At 47.4% G+C, this 21,175-nt stretch overlaps 1 protein-coding gene across 1 annotated transcript in view; it reads right to left on the bottom strand.

Annotated features, from left to right (window-relative positions):
* The window catches only part of EXT1 (exostosin glycosyltransferase 1), a 300,832-nt gene that overhangs the window by 12,360 nt on the left and 267,297 nt on the right, over positions 1 to 21,175 (bottom strand). The window contains exons 4-7 of the mRNA XM_075549340.1: positions 18,622 to 18,741; positions 9,847 to 9,979; positions 6,725 to 6,843; positions 5,538 to 5,633 (exon numbers count right to left, since the gene is read on the bottom strand). Coding sequence (XP_075405455.1) covers positions 5,538 to 5,633; positions 6,725 to 6,843; positions 9,847 to 9,979; positions 18,622 to 18,741 — 468 coding nt within the window. The remainder of the gene's footprint in view (positions 1 to 5,537; positions 5,634 to 6,724; positions 6,844 to 9,846; positions 9,980 to 18,621; positions 18,742 to 21,175) is intronic.

Below are 21,175 nucleotides of genomic sequence, written 5' to 3'. Positions count from 1 at the left end.
CAGATGAAGACGTCACCAAAGAAGTGACCTGGAACAGGAGTTCTGTGGGTAGGGCTCTGCTGACGTGAGGTGGAAACGGGCACAAAAGGCAGTGGGGGCCCTGGGTACAAAGGCATGGAAGAGGCCAGCATACTGAAGTCCCGAGAGAGAGAGAGAGAGAGGGAGAGCACAATGGATGGAGTAGGGATTCTGAGTGTGGGACATACACCAAAGGCAAGACTGAAAGAGAGGAGAGCTGTACACATCCCACTAGTTACACATCACTTTCAGCACATATTAGGAAATATACACAACCCTATGCAAACACATTGGTTTAGTTGCTATAAGGTATTGCTAAAGGTGCTAAATATAAGGAAGAGAGAAGAAAAAAAAGGGACATGGGTGACAGGGGAACAAGGCACTAACCACCCAAGGGGAGGGTGTTGTTTATGTCTCCACAGGAGAGGGAGAGAGGCTACTTTAACCTGGTGTGCTAAGACATGAATCCAACATACCGGCATGAAGCAGAGAACCAACAGAGAGGTTATGGGGTTGGCCCCTATCCCGACTATGTCGACACCCTCCTGAGAAGAATGAACTACAGAGGGCAGCACACTGAAGTTACAGCTCAGGGAGAGGAGCATGTCTGCTCAGAACACATAGAAGCAAACTAAGAGGGAGGAAGGGAGTGAGAGGGAGAGACAGACAGAAATGCAACCTGGCCCACCAAGTCTGAGGATGATATTCCTGCTCGGAGCAACCAATGCACAGAGACAATCATAGGGCCAGCCCCACCATGAGACACGGCATCTCCTCACTGACCCATATGGGGGACAACACTGGAGACGCAGTGTGGGAATTGTGCCCTAACTGACCCCACCACACTGAGGTGAAACACTAAGGGTGTGCAACAGAGCAGCAAGGGAAGCAAAAACAATGAAGTCCCCAAAGAATCCCAAAAATAGACTTCGAGGACAGGGCATGGACCCCATCAGACTTGACCAGAAAAGACACAGAAGTCAACAGATAGCCATGGAACTATTTATAGGCTTTTCTTTTTCTTTTTTTTTTGGGGGGGGGCGTTGTCTTTTGTTTTGTTTCTTCATGTCTATCTAGATAAGATAGGCAGGGTAAACAATCCCTAGGAGAAAACAACAACAGACCAACAGTTCCGGAAGGACATGGGAGAGGGGGAGATGAGGGAAATTAAGGGGGAAGCCAACAAGCCCAGGCACAAACAAGTGATCTAAACTCAATGGTGAGGAGGGCATAGGATGCCTGGGGGGCTTGATTAAGTGCAATGTGGCCCAGAGGAATAACTGGGAGCCAAATGGAAGTTGAACATGATAGTGGTAAAGAAGTAAAAAGGAAATAGAGGAAAGAACTAGGAAGCAAAGGACATTTATAATGGTCTAAATACAGTCACATACAGGTGTCAATATATTTATAACGATAGGGGCATAGTTCTAGGTACATATATGTCAAATAATAAGGTATCAGACCGACACTGGGCCTCCACTCAAGTACTTCCTCAATGCAAGAATACTTTGTTTTAATAACCCGGCATTCTGTGTTGCTCACCTTCCCGACAAGATGACTGTAGTAGATAAATGGGTGCATAAGCAAATATGGTGAAGAAAACTAGTGGTGCCTGGATCATATACCAAACACAATAGATGTACAGATTGTTCTAAGAGCTGTAGGAACCCCTAAGTTCACACAGCTCCTACTGCTGCCAAATCTATTTTGACTCCCAGTAGCCCAGTCTATCAAAAGATATAGCATCTGGGGTCTTAAAGACTTGAAGTTAAACAAGCAACCATCTAGTTGGGAGGCAACAAAGTCCACAGGGAAGAAGCACCCCAGCCTGTGTGATCATGAGGTGTTGATGGGATCAAGCATCAGAAAACCCAGAATAAACAATCATACCAATGCAAATGAGGGGAAAGAAGTAGATGGAGTAAGACAGACCCAAAGCTCATCTGTAGGCAATTGGACATCCCCTCACAGAAGGGTCACAAGGAAGGGACGAGGCAGTCAGGGAGAAGTACAGCACAAATGGAACATAGAACATTCCTCTAATTCAGCGGTTCTCAACCTGTGGGTCAAGACGCCTTTGGGGGTGTAACAACCCTTCCACAGTGGTCACATGAATCATAAAAATAGCAAAATTACGTTATGAAGTACCAACGAAAATAATTTTATGGTGGGGGGAGATCATTAGCAAGATTGAGAACCACTGATCTAGTTCTTTAATGCTTCTTTGTCCCCAACCCCCCTCCACTATCATGAACCCAATTCTACCTTACAAATCTGGCTAGAACAGAGCCTGTACACTGGTACAGATAATAGTCCTCGACACATGGAATGCAGGACAGATAAATCCTTCAGGAACAATAACAGGAGTTGTGATATCATGAGGTGGGGGGAGAAGGGGGAAACTGATCACAATGATCGATGTATAACCGCCACGCCCCCAGGGGGATGAACACAGAAACATGGGAGAAGGGAAACAGTGGTTAGTGTAAGATATGAAAATAATTTATAAATTATCAAAGGTTCATGAAGGAGGGGTGGGGACGAGGAGCTTAGATTAAGGGCTCAAGTAAAGAGAGTTTAGAAAGGATGATGGCAACCCATGTACAAATATGCTCGAAACAATGGATGTATGGATTGTTATAAGAGCTGTAAGAGCCCCCAATAAAATGATTAAAAATAAATAAAAGGTAAGCTAATTCAAAGAAAATCAAGTAAAGAGCATCACATGCGGTGCCTGATTCAGGAAAATTACGAAGGTGGCATGTGTGTAGAGTCGGGGCAATTCTGGAGGAGAGCTCAGTGAGTCGCCTGTGTGTGAGAGGGTGGCAAGGGGATCCCCCAAACTGGAACACTTGATGCTGGGGAGGAAGCTGGCACTGCGCTGTGACAGGCACAGCTTAACACTGGGTGCTGGACAAGTCATGGACAGAACTAACATATCTGAACACAGATGATCGGCCAGGAACCCTCTTTGGATCTCCTGTCACGTCATCTCTGCAACAGCCCCGTTTCATAGGCGAGGAAACTGGGGTACAGGGAGACGGAACATCTTGTTCCAGGCAAACCCAGGATCGCAGCCCAGATGGTGGGATTCTTTGGGGGCAAGTTCGGTGGCTAGAAAAGAATTCACAAGGGCAGTGGGGCAGGGCTGGCACTGTGACTCTGAAAGGGACTGATGAATGGTTATGACACACCCTCTGGGTTACAACTGGGCAACAATGAGAAAAGACCCGAAGACCAAGGAATGAAGCACTCAAAGATGAGACAAAGAAAGGGGCAAAGGGACATCTACGCCTGCCCGACGAAGGAACCAACTGCACATGGCTCTCACTGACGCCGAGCCCATTTTGACTCCCAGCAGCCCAGTCTACGCTGACATCAAGGACCCAGCCGTCCATCAGCACCTCCCCAGAATAGGTGCATGCCTATGAAGTTGAGAGGCGGCTTTGCATGCTCAAGGATGAACAGAGCCAGTAGAACCCACTTCCAGGAGGCTCCAGGAGCTGTCTACTGGGTCTGGTTTTTGGGTTCCCCTTTCTCAGACTTTCAAAGGGAAATAAAACACAAAGCCATAGCCAACCCCTCATGCTCAGCACTCTGAAACCTCAGCCTGAAGGATTCTCCTGATGCTGTTTACATGTCCAGGGATGGGTTCAGGGCCCATCAGCTTAGCAGTGCCCCGACCTTTGCTTTGTAAAGCCTACAGGGGAGGACTGCAGAGAGACAAGTCTTATGAATTCAAAACAGAACCTCACAGCTGAAACAGTGCACACATCCATTTTGCAATCCAAGGCTAGGCAGGGAGGTTTTAAAATGGGGAAGGTGGAGGAAGCACCCCATCATCTGCCCAACTGCTGATAGTAACAGGATCCACTGCCTTTTCCTGAGCTTCCAACCACTTCCAAATGTGAGCAGGAGGGTTGTATGGGGTGGGGAGTTGGGGAAGATTTCAAAAAGTTTGTGAAAGATTCCATTATATTTTTATTCAATTTTTCTGTGAACCTGTTGAAGTACTCTCAAACTTTGCTTTAGCGATCTTCCAAAAACGGAATGCATGAGCATGGGAGACATTCCGCTTGCGTTTTCCTGGGTTGCTTATTTAAGAAAGTTATAGCCTATTCTACTAAGGAGACAGACAACCAGATTTATAAGTGTTTCTTTGTGGCGGTGGTGGTGGTGGTGTGTGGGGGTATCTGTCTCGTGTTCATAAAACCATGTCTCTGATGAGATGAAGGTACCGAGGTAAATGCCAGGAGGCAGGTGATTATTCTAACCCTGCGCTTGCCCACGAACTGTTCACCAAGCAGCTGTGTGGCTCAGCCCCGGGAAGGTGGGGGCTCTATGTGCCATGCAGTACAGTAGGCAGGGCTCCAAGCTACGGGGCTTCGTGTGACTATCTCTCATTGCTTCACCACTCCTGGTCTCATTAGTGAGGGCTGCTTGATAATCGACAAGACCGAGGAAAAGCAATAAGCAGAAGTAAGCGCACGTGTTACCACAAACAGTGGCTGATGCGTGAAGGATGGAATGATACGTAAACAAGCAAGTAAAGAAGAGGGAGGTTTTGAGAAAGAGATGAAGGGCTCCCCAAGACTTAATGTAAATCGAATCAACAAATGGACATAATGCAGCTCAGTGAACAGCGGGGACGCACCTTAGCCTGAGGCTTGGGTCTGTGGGGAGAGCGATGAGAGGGAAGTCTAGCTAGGCCAGGCTGTGCCCAGCCTCCAATGCCCATAGCAAACGGAGTCCCTGAAAGCCCACCTAATGGTTAGGAAGATCATTTTAGTCGGCATGAAATGGATTGGAGGATGGAAACAGAGCCCGGCTTGGAAGCCCCCCTGGGAGGCTGCGATGGAGACACCAGAGAAAAATTAGGGTGAACATATTCTGTTTGGAGGTTGAATGTGGGAAAGAACCCATTATTCTGAAAAAGACAATGAACTCGGATGAACCCACTAAGCAAAACTCGTTCACCACGACCCTTGTCATCTCTTTGCCTCATGCTCATCTTTATCCTGGAGGGATTATGGCATTGGCACACTGGGTTAGGCTTGTCTGCTAACCACAAAGTCGTTGGTTCAAATCCACCATTCGTTGGAAGAAGCTACCTATTCCCTTCCAAGATTGATAGACTCCGAAAACCTACGAGAAGCCGTAATTAACTCGATGGCAGGGACTGCTGCCAGGCCCTGAATTCTACTGATCTTAACAGCCACCCTACGAGGTGTGTAGGACGATGTCCATTGTGGAGATGAGAAAAAAGCAGCTCTGAGAGGTTAGGTCATATGCACAAGGTCACGGGGCTGCTAAGGAGTGAAAGGGAAGGAGCCAAGGTTTTCCTACTTTGAAAGCCTACGGCTGAGACATTCCGAGAAAGGGATCATTCTGGAGACTAGTGTTTGTGGCTAGCAACTCCTACGAGCCGAAGAGAAACAGCTAAGACCAACCTCCAAAGCGGCCCCCAGGGAAACCGAGCTAAGCTGCCTTCCACAGAGGCCCTTCCTCCCGCGTCCTACCTTGCTTTCTCCTTCGATGACAATGACAGGCACAGCTGTGGCAGGCCAGCGGTGTTTGGCCGGTAAGGGCTTGTCACAATTCCACAGAACGATGATCTGAACGGGAGAGGGGGGTCATCATTAGAAGGCTTGGCACAATTGGATTCACGTCGGCCTCCAACCCAAAGCTCTTCTCGTAGACAACGAGAGGGAACACGGAGAGCTCAGCCAGGCAGGATGGCAGACATGAAACCGTAGTGCATCCACTCGTACACAGCCTTCAGAAACGAACTGCTTCAAATTTTAGAGAGACCTTAAACAAACAAACAAAAATAACTGCATCGGGGTGGGGGGGGCATAGGGAAGCTGAAAACAATTCAGGGTTCTTAAGGAGCATTTTCCTAAAGTTTCATGATTTGTGACGGGGTCCAATGCAGTAAAATGTATACTGAGCCTGTGCCAGGTCCGTGCTACCCCAGGCCAGACAGGAGAATTCCAGACAGAAGCCCATGAGCTCATGCTTTGGAATCCCGAGAATGGCAGCTGATTTTAGGAGATTCCAGCATTTCCAATAAAGGCCTTTGGTTCCAACATGTGTACATTGCCATGAGTTGACTAAACCGCCTCTTGGAAACGAATGCACAGATCGGAGAGCCGCTGGAGAGTGCGGGAGTGGGGCTGGTGGGGTGCGGGGGAGGGGGGGTGATGGTTCCCAGAGATAGAATCTTCTGCTCCCGGTTTTATAATTAGCCAAAGCGGTTGCTGTGAGAGACACGTTGCTGCCTCCTGGCAAGTCCACCAGGTCTGTTCCTTCGATGGAAGCTGGGCTTTCAGGAGCCTGTCAACGGCCCCGTGGATGCCACGTTATCACTTTGGCATTTAAAAAAACAAAACTGCGTGTTTGTATTCCTGAAAGAGCAGGGGGCGTCTCTCTCTATTTGAACCTCACACGCCTGCCACACGCCCGATTTTCCGGCCATGTTTCATTTCCAAGGACCGCTGAGGTGAGGGATCAGACTTCACAGGGCGGGATCCGCGTGGGCGGGGTGACAGAGGTGGCATGAGACAGGCTCCGGGGGTGGGGTGGGGAGGAGACAACAGCGAACTAGCACCGAGCTTCTGGATCACCGAGCTTCTGGACCCCTGAGCTTCTGGACCACCGAGTCAGAGGAGCCAGGTGCTGCTCCGGAACCCCTCACCTCACTCACCTGCGCACAGTACTGGGACTTGGCTGCAGCCACGAGAAGCTTCAACACTGGCTGGGACTGAGAGACCAGGGGAGTCACCGCATGGATGACGGCGGTGAACTTGGAGGGGGGTTTTAAACCTGGAAGAAAGAACAGAGAAGCCTAATGAAGCCCTGCCAAACAGGCCTCAGGAAATGACTCCTCCTTGCTCCATCGCCTCACCCTGGAGCTAATGTTCCCTTCTAGGCCATTTTCCCTTTTTTCGCTTACGTCCTGACAGAGGGAAAGCTGAGGGGGGGTGGGAGTGGTGCTCTTTAACTAGCACCAGAGTCTAGAGACCGCCTCCATTCACAGCTCAGCTCCTAGGCCTCCAGTCCCTTTCTGATATCCTTTCCTCCCTGGGTGAAGCTTCCCTAGCTTGCCTGCTTGTTTGTTAGGTACCCAATGTCTAAACACACACACACACACACCCCTTTAGGTACCCAATGTCTAAACACACACACACACCACACCCCAATGCCTAAACATACACACACACACACACACACACACACACACACCCCTTTAGGTACCAAATGTCTAAACAAACAAACACCACACCCCAATGCCTAAACACACACACACACACACATCACACTCAAGAACGCATCTTCTCACAATTGCTTACACCTTCACCCCTGCTATCGAGCCAATTCTTGATACCTCCAGGATACTCAGAGCCTCCGGGGCAGAATAAAATCGCTCCCCAAGGTTTGTGAGGTAATCAAACCTACTCTGCCACCAGGACTCCTGACTTACACCTTGGTGTGGGGTGAAATCAACAGGGGACCTCTCCCAGGGTAACTGCATGTGTTGGATTCTTCAGGATACCACGAAGGGTCATACTCTTCCAGATCTGAACTAGCCACTGGGCTTGAAGGCTAAAGAAACAGCAGCCAAGGCCAAGCACGGTCTGAATACCAGTTCTTCCACAGAGTGGTGCCTGGGAGGAACAAAGCTTACTCCACCCTCAGAGCCTTAATTTCTCCAACGGGGATGATGATGATGACAGTGATAAAAAGAATTACAGCAACCTAATGAGGTGGTTGTAGGAACTAAATCGCACGAGTTAATGCACACTGAGGGTAAGACTTGGCAAACTGGAAGTGTTCTGAATGTTTTAGTGGCTATCGTCCACATCACCGTCACTCACCCACCCACATTCCCCCATTCACTTGCTTGTCTTTGGGAGAGGAAGTGTCCACAAGTGTCCCATGAAACGTGTCTATGTGTAGCAGTCACACAGCTGGGAGACCCCGAATGAGATGCCTGCTTCTGCTGACTGTGAAACCCGAAGGGGAGAGATGACGGAGTCTCAGGCTCACACCCAGCAACCTCACAGGGCAGAGAACTGTCCCGCAGGGTTTCCACGGGTGAATTCTCCTACAGAAGTGGAGTGCCTCATCTTTCTCCTCCAGGGCGGCTGGCGGTTTGAACTGCAGACCTTCTGATTGGCAGCCAAGGGCTTAACCACTGCATCACTAGGGCTCCTCAAACGGTATCCTAAATACGCAAAATAATCGCTGCCACCTGAGAAATCTATGCAAGCGGGCTTCTGTCACACGGAGACTCACGAAGAAACTAGGCGGTTTACAAAGCCTTTGAACATTTTCACTCATGTAGACCCACTAATTTGGCATTGCAGAAACTTCGATGTGAATGAGAGGGTGCAGGGACATTCAAGCTAAATGGGGTAAAGTTGAGAGTCAGACAAGAGACATTAAAGGGTCCCAGGTGGCCCTTCAATTGTATCTGAGATGCGAGCCCACCCTAGCTCTGTCTAGGCACACATTCAAGGCTGTCTCAAGAAAGGATTAATAGGACTGAGAAATTGTCTTTTCACTACTATGGAGGGCAAGTCACTGCCATTAGATGGTCCAATCATAATTTATGAAACATCATTTACACATTTTTTAATCAGCTAACTCCAAATGGTTTGAGTATTTTGTAAGAAACATACAGGGTTTTTATCAACCACTGCCTTGATAGGAAAATTCCCATTTCCTAAGTGGAGTTCCTGTCTAGTCAGATGCTTTGTTTACTTTGGATGAAAGAGGTCTTTGGCATTGGTTGATACGCCAAGCCATGAATTTCATTAAGTTTCAGCATATCAGTCTGAATTAAACACGCGCACCTTAAAAGCAGTGAGGCTATGATGAGGGCTATCTGGGTACTGGGTACTGGGTGGGAAATCCTGAGTCCTGAAAGATGGCTTGCTATTCACATTGGGGACTGTGATGAAGGGGAAACGCCCATGATGTCACCAACACAGGTGCCAATGGGGAGACAAATACTTGTCTGTGGCAGCAGCAGAGGTAAAGCAGTACCCCAATTCTAATGAGACTGAAACCTGCTAGGGGGCAAATGTGGTCTCCTACGTGACTAGTGTTCCTAGCACCCAGCACAGCGTCTAAGACAGTGGTTCTGAACCATCTTAATGCCACGACCCTTTAATACAGTTCCTTATGTTGTGGTGACCCCCCCCCAAACCTAAGATTATTTTCGTTGCTACTTCATAACTGTAATTTTGCTACTGTTGTGAATCGGGCGAGCCCTCTGAAAGGGTCGGTTGCCCTCCAAAGGGGTCCAGACCTCCAGGTTGAGAACCGCTGCGCTGAGAGAAGCGTAACAAAAGCTGAATGGACTCATGCATGAATCTCTCGCCATACAGATCTAGTTATTCCACATTTCCTCCTTTATCACTCGGCTTTTCCTATGGCAGAGAATTTGGAATTGGGCAAAATCAAACTAGGAAGAGCTCTTCCAATTTGATTTCATATAGGATGAGATTTAAAAATCACGCGGAGCCCATTTCCAGGTTCAAAATGATCCATACATTGGGGAGCTCATTTCTCAAAAATAAGTCAAATAACTAAATATAAACTGTCGCTGTTTCACCAGGAAAGGAACACACTCATGTTTGTGATGCTGGACGTTCAGTTGGTGACCCTGGTGTGTCTTTAATGACAGGGCTCTAGAAAGCCGTCCCAATGTAAATTCTGAGGAAGACCCCACTGAGAGCAGAAGATTCAAGGGGCTTTCTTTGCAGATGGTGTCTAGGGAGTAGCCCAACTAAGGCCTCTGGAAGGAAGGAATGCACTTACCTAAATTAGCATAGTAGTACGGGAAATCTCCCAGGTAGGATGAATACTGTGGTAGGACGAACAAACCTCCGGGGTGCTTGTTCCATATTAAACTGTTACGTGATATGTGCTTGAATATTCTGTCCTGAATAATCTGGTGAGTGAAAACACAGAACATGGTGAAGGTGAGACTCTGAAGATGCTGGATTTAAGATCATGCACACTCCAAATCTGAGGGCTGAAGACACAGGAGACAGAGAGTCTCCTCCCTCAGTCACACTGTCTAGTGGACAAAACAGCCCAGAGAAAAGTACATGAGGGGCTTCCAAAGGTTCATGGGAAACTGCCACGAAAAGATAGTAGAAAGTTGTCCTGCTATAACTTTTTGAAATGCACCCCCTGTATTATAGCCAGTATTTCCTGATTGGGTCCAGATTACCTGTAAGTTCAGTAATAACAACTACATGTTCATTACTCTTTCTTGGTGGGTGAGCCTCCCGGGGTGGGTTTCCTTGATCCCTGTAGGTTGGCTAGTTTTCAGCATGCAGAGATGTCCACACAGAACATGCGAGGACTGAGTTGAAAGCATGCGGAAGGCCCAGCATATTCTAGCTGTTCAATTTCTATCTGCTCCAGTGATTCAGTAGGTTGACATATTTGTGTGCCATATGCTGGTTTTCCTTTCAATGTCAAACGTAGGACACTGGATTGTGATGAGCTCAAGTTTCACTGCGTTTTTTCTCGAAAGGCAGCGAGTTAACAATTACTCAAAGCCTCTTACATATTAGGATAAGAGTCATGGCAATATGAAGACTAATAATAGTCAAGCTAGTTCATTAGTTCCTTTGGACTTTGGGACCTTGCAGATCATTAAATCCTACATTTAGAGTCAAACATTCTCCCATCCCGAATCATTTGTCAGTTGAGTGTGATTAGTCCACTTTATAGCCTACTCTCTGTGACTTTCAAACTCTTATAATTACACTACCCGCTCATTAAGATATGATTTGGCAAATAATTAACTTGGTACGGATTCCATGTTTTCGGCAATTCCCAACCTGCCCCCACCGCCCTCAACTAAGAAAAGAAAATCCCGGCCCAAACTCGCCAGAGATTCAAGACCTAAAGCACCACAGTCTAGATCCCCCTTCAATGCAATGCAATGTTCAGAACAGACCGTGTAAATGGAGTTTTATTATTTGCTAAGGTTATTAACATCGCATCTCATCTCACATGGTGACTTGACAAGTGAGAGTGCGCCACATTGATCTCTACAAACGTTATCATGTTTATAGCTCCTAATGAGAAGGCAGCAAGAAGGAAATTCAGAAGAACTGACATATCTGAGGCTCAGTGATTTCTGCATTTTTAACTTTCTCCCAGAATAAAATTGCTAATTTTATATGCCTGGGTAGAGGTTTCAAAATGGGTGGGGATTTGAGTCACCCAGCTGAAGTATAAATATTTCATCTTTGTGATGCAACGAAGATGTGTTCACATACTGCTATGGAGCCCCTTTCCTGACGAAAGGGTCGCCGGGGAGCTGTGCACACTTCACCCGGCTAGCAGTTCCTCTTGGCACAACCCTTACTCCAGGTCTGTATTATCTGGACCTGGACCTGCCAAGCCCACACTTTCACAGTAATTTTATTTAGAGCCTCTTTCATTTTGCTTTCCCAAGTCATGTACCTTTCAGCACGCAGCCACTGCAGTGAGTCTGGGTTTCAAGACACAGAATAAATAGGCAACAGACGGCGTACATTTGATACAGGATTCAGGGCGGTCACAGCACGAGCCGTCATTCCCATTGGGTCTCTGGGTGGTTTTATTTCTCATTGTCCTCGACTATCATTACGGTCCAGTATCACAGTATTGTTATTTTTAGATTTCAAGGTTGCCATAAGAAGATATGTTAGTCTTCTGAAACCAGTACGCGTTTCATACTCTTCTCGCAGGCATCTTGACAGGAGGAGACCAGCACTGGTCAGCGAGCGATGTCACGTGTCCCATTTAACCCAAGTTGAGCTGTTTGCCACCTTTTAGAGCAACTTCCCACATTCATAGTAAAATTTTATTTAAGTTTCAGAACTTTTCAAAGAATCGTGTCCTGAGCTTTTATCCGTGTGACCTGCGTCTTCACCTTGAAAAAACAGGTTCCCCGGTGTTCACTTTCTAAACAATGGTTTTTCCATTTTCACCCAGCGATCATGCGATAGATAACCCAATCCACTACTGCCGAGTTGATTCTGACCCAGAGCAACCCTAGGATGAGCTGTAGGGTTTCTGAGATTGTAGATCTCATGGGAGTGGACACAGCCTCATCTTTCTCCTGTGGAGTTCGAACTGTCCACCTTGAGGCTAACAGCCCAGTGCTTAGCCCACAGTGCCACCGGGGCTCCCTGTTCTGAAGTGATCCAAACCAAAACCCAAACTCTCTGTCATCAAGTCATTCCAACTCGTAGCAACCCTACAGGGCACAGAAGAACAGCTCCCGTGAGTTTCTGAGACTGGCAATCCCACCCCCACCTCCCCCAGCCACCGAGCGGTTTTACATGAATTATATGCCACGCAAAGTGACAGCAACCTGTAACCGATAGCCCATTATTTGAAACAAACAAGCAAAAATCAGATGACACAAAAAAAGCTGTTTGCCACCTTTATAGCAACTTCCCACATTCATGCGCAATGTCAGATGTCCTGCTTAACCCAAGGTGAGCTGTTTGCCAGAGTAAAATTTTAAAAATCCACCAAGAGAGAACAGTCATTCCCCTGCACCCTCCTCGTGTTTAATGCTCAGTATTGCTACAATGACCAGCTCCAGAATCCCTCTCTTGCTCAATCACTGTGGCGAGGGCAGCACACATTTAGAGGTTTGACTTATCTTAGGTTACAGGGACAACACACCCATACACGACACACACTGCAGGATGTTCCTTCACAGGACTCTCGGTCGTGATGAAATTTCTTACCAATGTGCATTCACAGGGAAGAAAGACAGGCTCATTTTTCCTCTTTTAATGTGTCATCTGATTTTTGCTTGCTTGTTTCAAAGAATGGCCTGTCAGTTAGAGGTTGCTGTCATTTTGCGTGGTCCCAACTTGTTCTTCCGACCGAGGCATCGTGTGCTTAAGACATAGTGCCACCATATGCCGCCGCTCCCCAAGCCAATGGGACCTTCCGCTTCCGTCATCTCACTGATTGTAACCTTTTGTCATAAACAGCTTCAACAAGATCCCGGTCTGAATGTGCATGGTTAGGTAGCGAAAGAGGATGTTTCATAAAACTCTCCTAAAAATGTGCCTCCAAAGCACTGGGTTTATTACAGTTGCCTGCATCTTTTTTGATTCTGACTGAGATCTATGTTGCCCACAGTTCTGACAAAAGGCAGAACAGAGCCACTGTCTCCACGCTTAAAATTTTGCACCAAGGAACTGAACTCCAAAAAGCCAAGCTCTGACTACCAAACTTCCTATCTCTGAGATGCAGCTCTGAGATATCTCGATCAGACTGGGAGTCACAGAAGACTCTCAGTTATGAACGAGTGGTGCACTACGGAGTAAGCCAACATGGGGCCTCTGGCATCAGGCAGACAGGAGAGGCGTCCTGTGTTCCCCTGTCGAAGCACTAAAGACTCCGTAGTCCACAGCCCTTGTCCAGAGGACAGGAAGCCTGGGAGAGGGACCCTTGAACCTGGACGGTGTGAATGGTGCGCGTTTCAAGAGGAAGGGATCCTCGTCTTTCTGTTTTCTCAGAGTGACGTTAAGGTATCCTCACACGATACGAGCTCCAGAATTGGCTGGGTGGCTTATGTCATTTAAGTTCTTCAGCCAAATGAGCTTTGCAAATGAAATAACGCTTTAAAATGGAATTTTTTGGTGCAAGTTACTACGCAGTTAGGTTTCCATTTGGCAATTTCCACACCCACGCCATTGTTCCTGTGTCTCAGGAGGCACTGTCAGTCCCTTTCACTGTATTGTGCACCTCACTCCCCTCTTCCCGGACTCCATTTTCCTGGCTCCGGGGCCTCCATGGAAGAGAGAGGGAACGTCCTTTATTCTGTGCCCACTCTGCTGTGTTGCTAAAAGGTGATCTCAGGGGACAGGCACAGGCTTAGGCTCCCAGAGCGTCTCAGGCCAGGAGCCCCTGGGAGTTCTCTCTTCCCTGCCGTTTGCGTTTGCCTGGCTGACACCAGGCACCTGTGTCCTCGAGCGGCCAGTGGTGGTAGCCAGGCACCGTCTGTTAGGGTCTCACAGTCGGTGGGGTCCAGCTTCAGGTAAACTTGTTCCTTCCTCGGGCTCCTTTTCCCCTGGAGAGGTCAACCCTGAAGCTGTTCCAACAGCCACTTGCAAGCTTTGAAGACGGCAGATGCTACTCAGGTCGTCACTGGGCTGCAGATCATGATTTGGGGAACTGTGGTATGCCAACTGACCGGGCTAAACAGCGAGATGCTGGTCCTCGGCCTCCGAACCCCGAAGACCAGCGGTAAAAGGGGTTGCTTACATCTGAGCAGCTTCAATGTTTGTGTCCGCAGGTGCTTATACCAGGTAGTATTTGTATTTACATGTACCTGTAGATTCATCCACCTGATCTCACCTACATACACCTATGTACCAAGCCAGATACCAATTTGCCTATACCTATCCATTATGTCCAAACACTCATTGTTACGTGGTATGCTTCCTACATAAGCAGCCAAGTGAGCATGTGGGTGCGTCAGCTGTACACAGACACACATTAGTTCTGCTTGGCTATGGATAGGGATGGTGTTTTCTGTTCACTCTGAGCTCTGGGGAAACCTGAGCACTGAATTAAGATGGCAAATTGGATGGTGCCTCTCATGTAATTTGGTTGAGAGGTCAAATTGTTACAATCCAATTTCAGAACTACAGAAGGTGACCTGACAGTCGCTATCCATTAGAGTGAAGCATGTGGTTTGTAGTATTCTGGAGACAACTGCACCACTGAACAACGGCAAGGCTTCAATCCAAGGGGAAGGAGAAGGCGGCTTTGCCAGGCTCAGTCACTACAATGGCTTGGCTGAAGATCTTACTCTGATGAATGTGACACGTCCAACGGTGACTGTGGGAACCTTGAGCACTGTTAACAGAAGAGACACCTGAGCTATGCAACAAGCTATACTCAGAAGACACATAATTAATGAGATATGATCTTTCATCCGGCAAATTAGCAGCTACATATATGTGTGTTTTAACTACGATCCTCAAGGCTGATAAGAGTCCTGTAAGAGAGACTCTGTCTTCCCAGACAGTCGTGGAGTCTTTAGACTGATTCTTCCTTTTGGAAAAGCATTTTGGAGATAGGCACCAGGAGTCATACATGCCTAGACTCTTTGGCTGAGTCACCCCACTTCAAGAACTCTGTCCTAAGGAAATAAGCCTAGAAATCTTGTCTAAGACAGAATTGTTACAATCAGCCTTCATCGTCAACAACAGTAAACTGGTTAAATCCAAAGAGGCTCACCATGTGAAGGGACCTTGGACTACAGAAATGAAAACCTGGGGTTAGTAGCATAGCATCCATAAGACAGACTGTGACCCAAAGAGGAATAAAAAGGGCGTTTGAGAACACTGATTAAAGTCTAGCTTAAGAAACCAATAACAATTTGTACCTCCTCCACAAAATTAAACACAGACTATCTAGAAACATTCATATGTAACTGGAACATGGCTTCTCCACACAAAGATGAGCCTTAGACCACCTACAACATGGGTGACCCTTGAAAACATTATCCTGAGTAAAATCAGTCAGTCACAAAAGGGCAAATAGTGGCGGTCGATCTAAGACATGAAAAAAAGAATAATTTATAAATTACCAAGGGTTCAATGAGTGAGGCTGGGTGGGGGAGGGCAGAAAAAATGAGGAGCTGATACCAAGGGTAGAAAAAAAATGTTTTGAAATGATGATGGCAACAAATGTACAAATGTGCTTGACACGATGGATGGATGGATGGATGGATGGACGGACGGATGGATGGACGGATGGTTATAAGAGATGTAAGAGTCCCCAATAAATGATTATGAATAAGTACTGAAAAAAGTTTACAAAACCTTAAAAATGTAGTGTGCTATAATCCTACTTATATGCCCCAAACCATGGTATTTTCAATTACCTCATATGCATAAAAGCAGGGCAATGAATACGAGAGACCAAAGAACGGGTGCATGCCCATTATGACGTTGACAAGGGCAATTGAATATACTGTGAACTATCCAAGAGAAAACAAATCTGTCCTGGAAGACGTGTAGCCTGAACAGTCTTTGGCAGCGAGGATGGTGAGACTTTGCCTTAGGTACTTTGGACATGTTATGGGAAGGACGTAATGCCTAGAGAGGACACCATGGATCGCCAAGGAGAGGGTCTCAGGAAAGAGAAGATGGTCCACACGGACTGACACAGTGACTGACCAATGGGTTCACACACAACAACGGCTATCAGGATGATGCAGGCCCAGGCAGCGTTTTGTCCTGTTAGACAGAAGTCACTGTGAGCTGAAACCAACTTGGTGTCATCCGACAACACCATTTGTATGACATATCTAGAATAGGGGAAGGTAAGAGAACAGAGTTCATTAGTGATTACGAGGTGGGGAGAGAGGAGGAAAGAGAGAGAGAGTCAATGCCAAGGGGATACTAAGCTTCAAAAACTCATAATGTCCAATACTGGTGAAAGTGAAAACAAAGTGAACAAAACAAGTCCCCTCATAGAAGCTGGTCGAAGACTAAATAATGCAATCATCTTGAAGAAAAATCGGTAACTTGTGTTAGAAACCTTATCATTTGGCAAAGTATTTCAACCAGGACAATGAATTATAAGAAATTTTTCCTCAGAAAATGATCTTGGAAATACACAACAATTTGGTCCTGCTTCAGTGGTGTGCCCAAGACAAAATAATAATAAACCAGAACTGCAAGGTGCCAAAATGAAGATTAATTGAGGGGATTCAGTTATGTCATAAATAGAATACCAGTCATTACAAGGGTTGTAAGAAAAAAAATCTAGTAACATGAGAAAATGTTAATATTAAGCAGAAAAGTCAGATTATGTAACATATATAAAGAGTCCTGTTTAAATTAAAAAGGAAAGTCTAAGTGGCATATGAAGAAGGAATATTATGTATGTATATACATACGCTCATCATGGTTTGTACAAGCCAATTATTTTCTTTCAGGCTTCCAATAACTCCATTCTTTTCTAAAGTGGGCACGTGCTTTTTCACTCACAGACATTGCCCTCCAGGGTGAAAAAGAAAGGGCCTTTAAGTGTCCATCTTTCCTTACGAAAAAGTTAAGAAGGGCCTGGACCTATGGCCTTCTATATAGGACAGGAGGGCAGGAGAGAAGAAGATGACAGAGAGAAAGTTGATCCCATATCTGAAGCTGCCACTCTGTACAGAAATAAAAACACAGTGGGTTCTCTACACTGGGGAGAGCGCTTGGTAATGCAAAGTCAGTCTGTCCTCCTTAGCTTTTCACCTGCTTCCAGGATGAGAAGGCACACCTTGCACAGGGGACACTCTGATTGGCGCAGAAGCACAGGTGGCCTTGAATGGCCACACGCCCCAGTGCACCTGGGGCCTGGACCAGGCCTGGCTGTGATATTCCTGGTCGGGACATGGGCTGGTTGGAGGGGGGTGATGGGTAGGGATGGCATGGACACAGGAGGGTGGCCTCAATCTACTGAGCACAACTCAAATTTCCCAGAGCATGCCCCAATTCACCCTCATGTTTGGGGCCCTTTCCCCAAACAAATGCTCCCATGGTCAGACCCCCCTCCCATTCCTGGAACACTCAGAAGCACTTTTCTCCTTGCTGGGAGATCCCACCCTGGGATCTCTGCTCTCCTTCCCACAAGCCTGCCCCTCATGAGCGCGCAGTTTCCCGAGGCTTTTCTTAGCTCGCTGTGCTACTTCGGTGTTGCCTCGGGCCGCCACTATCTGCTCTACTTCCAAAGGTTTTAATCATAGATGCTTCCTTGCCTTTTTTTTTCTTCTCCCTTCTGCCTTAAAAAAAGCAACTTGAGGATGGCACCCATCTGCCTAAAAAATTCCCTACTTTCATGAAGTTTAACACTTTCTGCCCCAGCTGGATAGCATCCCGGTTTCCTCCAGATGGCGTCCCGGCAGCACGAGGCTGGGGGCGGTGCGTGTGTCTTGAGAGTTCATGGTACTGTCACCCCCAGTGTGGTTGTCCACTTAGCTCTTCAGCTTTTGAGCATGACAGAGGATTTTCCCTGCTTGGTCACTATCTCTTCTCTAAATAGGCTCCTGAAGTATGTCTTCAAAGGACATCATTGAGCGTGAATGACAGGAAGGCCGTCATTAGCTACACATCCCCAAAATGAAGCACGACAGAGTCAACCTCTGTTCCTGAAGGTGGCCATGACCCTCTCTGTCATGCTCCCTCTGTGCAGTTGGTCCGGAATGGAGGGATTTGTCGGGCCTGGAGAAAAGCAGGTCATCGCGAGGTGAATGGGTATTATCTAAATCCAGAAACTTTGGTTTTGCCTCCTTTGAGCAATGCACAGAGCACACTGCGAGCAAAGCAGGAGGCCCCAGAAGATTCTCCAAATCCACGAGAGCCATGGCTGTCGAGTGCTCGCTGACCCTACGGGACGTAGTGGAACTGCCCCAGAGGGTTGCCAAGGCTGTAAATCTTGACCCAACCAGACAGCCTCACCTATCTCCAGTGCATCTGCACCCCCACCTCCGTTCAGGAACTGAGCGAAGGGTATAAAGACTCGTTATTCATGACCCAGAGCCCAGGGGGTCTCACTTACCTCTAGTGTAGTTAATACAATCTTCTCAACTGAAGAAAAATAAGCCTCCCACAAGAATTGTGTCTGCTGTCTAAGTGCTAGGATTTTATCCTGATGAATAGACCTGATTGTAGAAGGAATCTGTAACACAAGGTGAAAACATAATAAGATACCTGCAAAACAGAGGGGTCTTCAGTGTACAGTGTACTGCCAACCACCACCCACTGAGCAGCACTTCATGGAAATCCCCCTTCGCGACCTTGAACTTGGGTGGTTACAGTTCATAGATGCAGTAGCAGGTGCTCTCCATTGCTCAGAATGGTTCTGTGGAGGGAGCTGCTGTTTCCGCCTCTCGGGATCACAGCGATCCTCAGCTCTACGCAAGGACAACCACACTCGACAGAGACGGGGCCTCAGGGGTTAAAGAGAAGGCTGAAAAACAGCATCCTTCCAACACTTCAAACCACTGCGAAATAGCCACAGAATGACTTCTCGGGAAACCGTCGCTGAGCCTCTGGCTCCGATCCTAAGCTGGACTCCATCATTTCTAGGTATTCAATCTACCTTTTGGAGCCTTTCCTCTCCTCGCAAGCCTCTTTGGCTCCAGTCCTTATCCCAGCTCACAGCTCCCGACTAGGCTCTCTCGTCCGGGGCAGGAGTATGGTGCGCCCACTGTGCTAGGTCCCTCGGGCTCAGAGAGCGGCTGTTACCTCGCAACTAGTTCACAGTGAGAGCTGAATTAGCATGGCCAGCGGAAGTCACCACGGTGCCCCCCTGCGGCAGAGTAGAACTGCTCACGAGGGCCCTCTGGAGTGGAATAGTGTGGGAGCAGTGTCCCAGGCTTTGCTTCCATGGAGTCACGGGGCGGCACTGAACGACCAGCTCTTTGGTTACTAGCCTACTCCCTCTTACCTGGTTCCATCACCAGGGCTCCAGGATGTCACCATGGGACATCACCACATTTCACCATGGTCCAGCTTATTGGTAGCATGGGGCACGAGAGTCAGACAGACAAAGTATCTATCTTTACTAGGTCTGTTTTCTTGGACAGGTTATTGAAACTCCTAAAGGGTTCATTTCCTCATTTAAAATGGCGTTTGTTATACTAATATCACACGCTTGGAATAAAGATCGAATGTGCCTAGCACAATGCCTAGGGCAAGGGCAACCTACCCTAACTATTAGAATTACTTTACTGACATAGAAATGTCAGCTGCTCTCTAGCCGATTCCAACACGTGGAGAGCAGACGTGTGTCCTGAGCGGTTTTCAATGGAGGAACCTGCAGCACTAGTTTTCTGCCAGTCTGTGTTGTCTCGGGGCCCTTGGATGGACTTACACTGTCAACCTAGCTCCTGAGTGCCAGCCCATTTGCCTCGCCCAAGGACTCCGTTATTGGCATTTTGCTGTTATTAGATGTCTTCAGATTGGTTCCAACTCACAGCGACCCCACGTGACAGGCCAGAACTGCCTTCAGCAGGGATGATCTGTGTGGAATCGGCAGTGATCTATACAGAGGTCGCTCCGGTGTCACTGAAGTAGGGGACAATCCTCAAATGTGCACCCAGTGACTTCGTGCAAACTTGCTTGGGTCTGGAGTTCCCAAGTGTGCTTCCTGGGTTCCTGGTAGTTCCCTGGGCTTTTCCCCCATTTCACCTAGAGTTCAAGATCCATTTCATTGATGGAGTCTATCTACTCTTAGGAGAGATTCCTAGTGATTAGCATGTGCCCTTTTCTGTTCACCTCTTTCTGCATGCTTGCCTCCCTAACGCGTGACTAATCAGACAGACCTGGTGGGAGCGGGCTGGAGGAGCACTGCTCGGTTGGCTACTTTAATAAGAACGTTCCCCGCATGGCAGCAGGATTAGAACGACATCTGAACTTCCACCTCTTGGGAAGAGTACTGGAAGTGCTTTCAGACAGACACAGACAGACACATGCTCATTTGCTTTGGCCAGACTCAAACCCAAAGTCTGTTCCCCAGAGTCTGTGTCTGGGTTCCCAGCTCTGAAGAAACATGGGAAGCGCAGGGAAAGGGAAACACAGACAGGCCAACAGCAGCCTGAAACCCAGGCTCAAGGTCAAATGGAAGAAAAACATAGGGCTTCATCTGTCACAAATGTTAACATAAGTATGGAGAAGGTAGGGAAACCGTCATATCATGAAGCCTAGGCGGCAAAGAAAATTCATTTTGATGTACTCGCTGATAAAAATCACCTAGAAATTCAAAGAGAGATTAGGAAAAAAAGCAGTTACTCTATGAAACAGCAAGGGTCACAGGAGCGAAGTGTCAGAGGACTGGCCTCACCGTCTCATCCTGGCCATGAGCGCCCATCCGCCCACGAGAAAAAAATACCTGGTACTATCACTTGCTACCTTGTCCTCTAGGGAATGGAATTTCTTGTGGTTATAGATGAAAAGTGAAAAAGAGCAACATGAATTCCCCAACCAATATGTTCCCCTCTCTCTTAAATGCTGAACCCTGATAGTCAGGGCTAATTTCTAAGGTCAACATGTCTAGACTTGGTGCCTGGTGGTTTGGCCAACTCCTAATTTAGAAGCTATGAATGCATTTG

Source organism: Tenrec ecaudatus, chromosome 5 (assembly GCF_050624435.1).
Source record: "Tenrec ecaudatus isolate mTenEca1 chromosome 5, mTenEca1.hap1, whole genome shotgun sequence".
Taxonomy (NCBI): domain Eukaryota; kingdom Metazoa; phylum Chordata; class Mammalia; order Afrosoricida; family Tenrecidae; genus Tenrec; species Tenrec ecaudatus.
The sequence above is the reverse complement of the archived record's forward strand: the minus strand, read 5'-3'. Positions and strand labels throughout refer to the sequence as shown.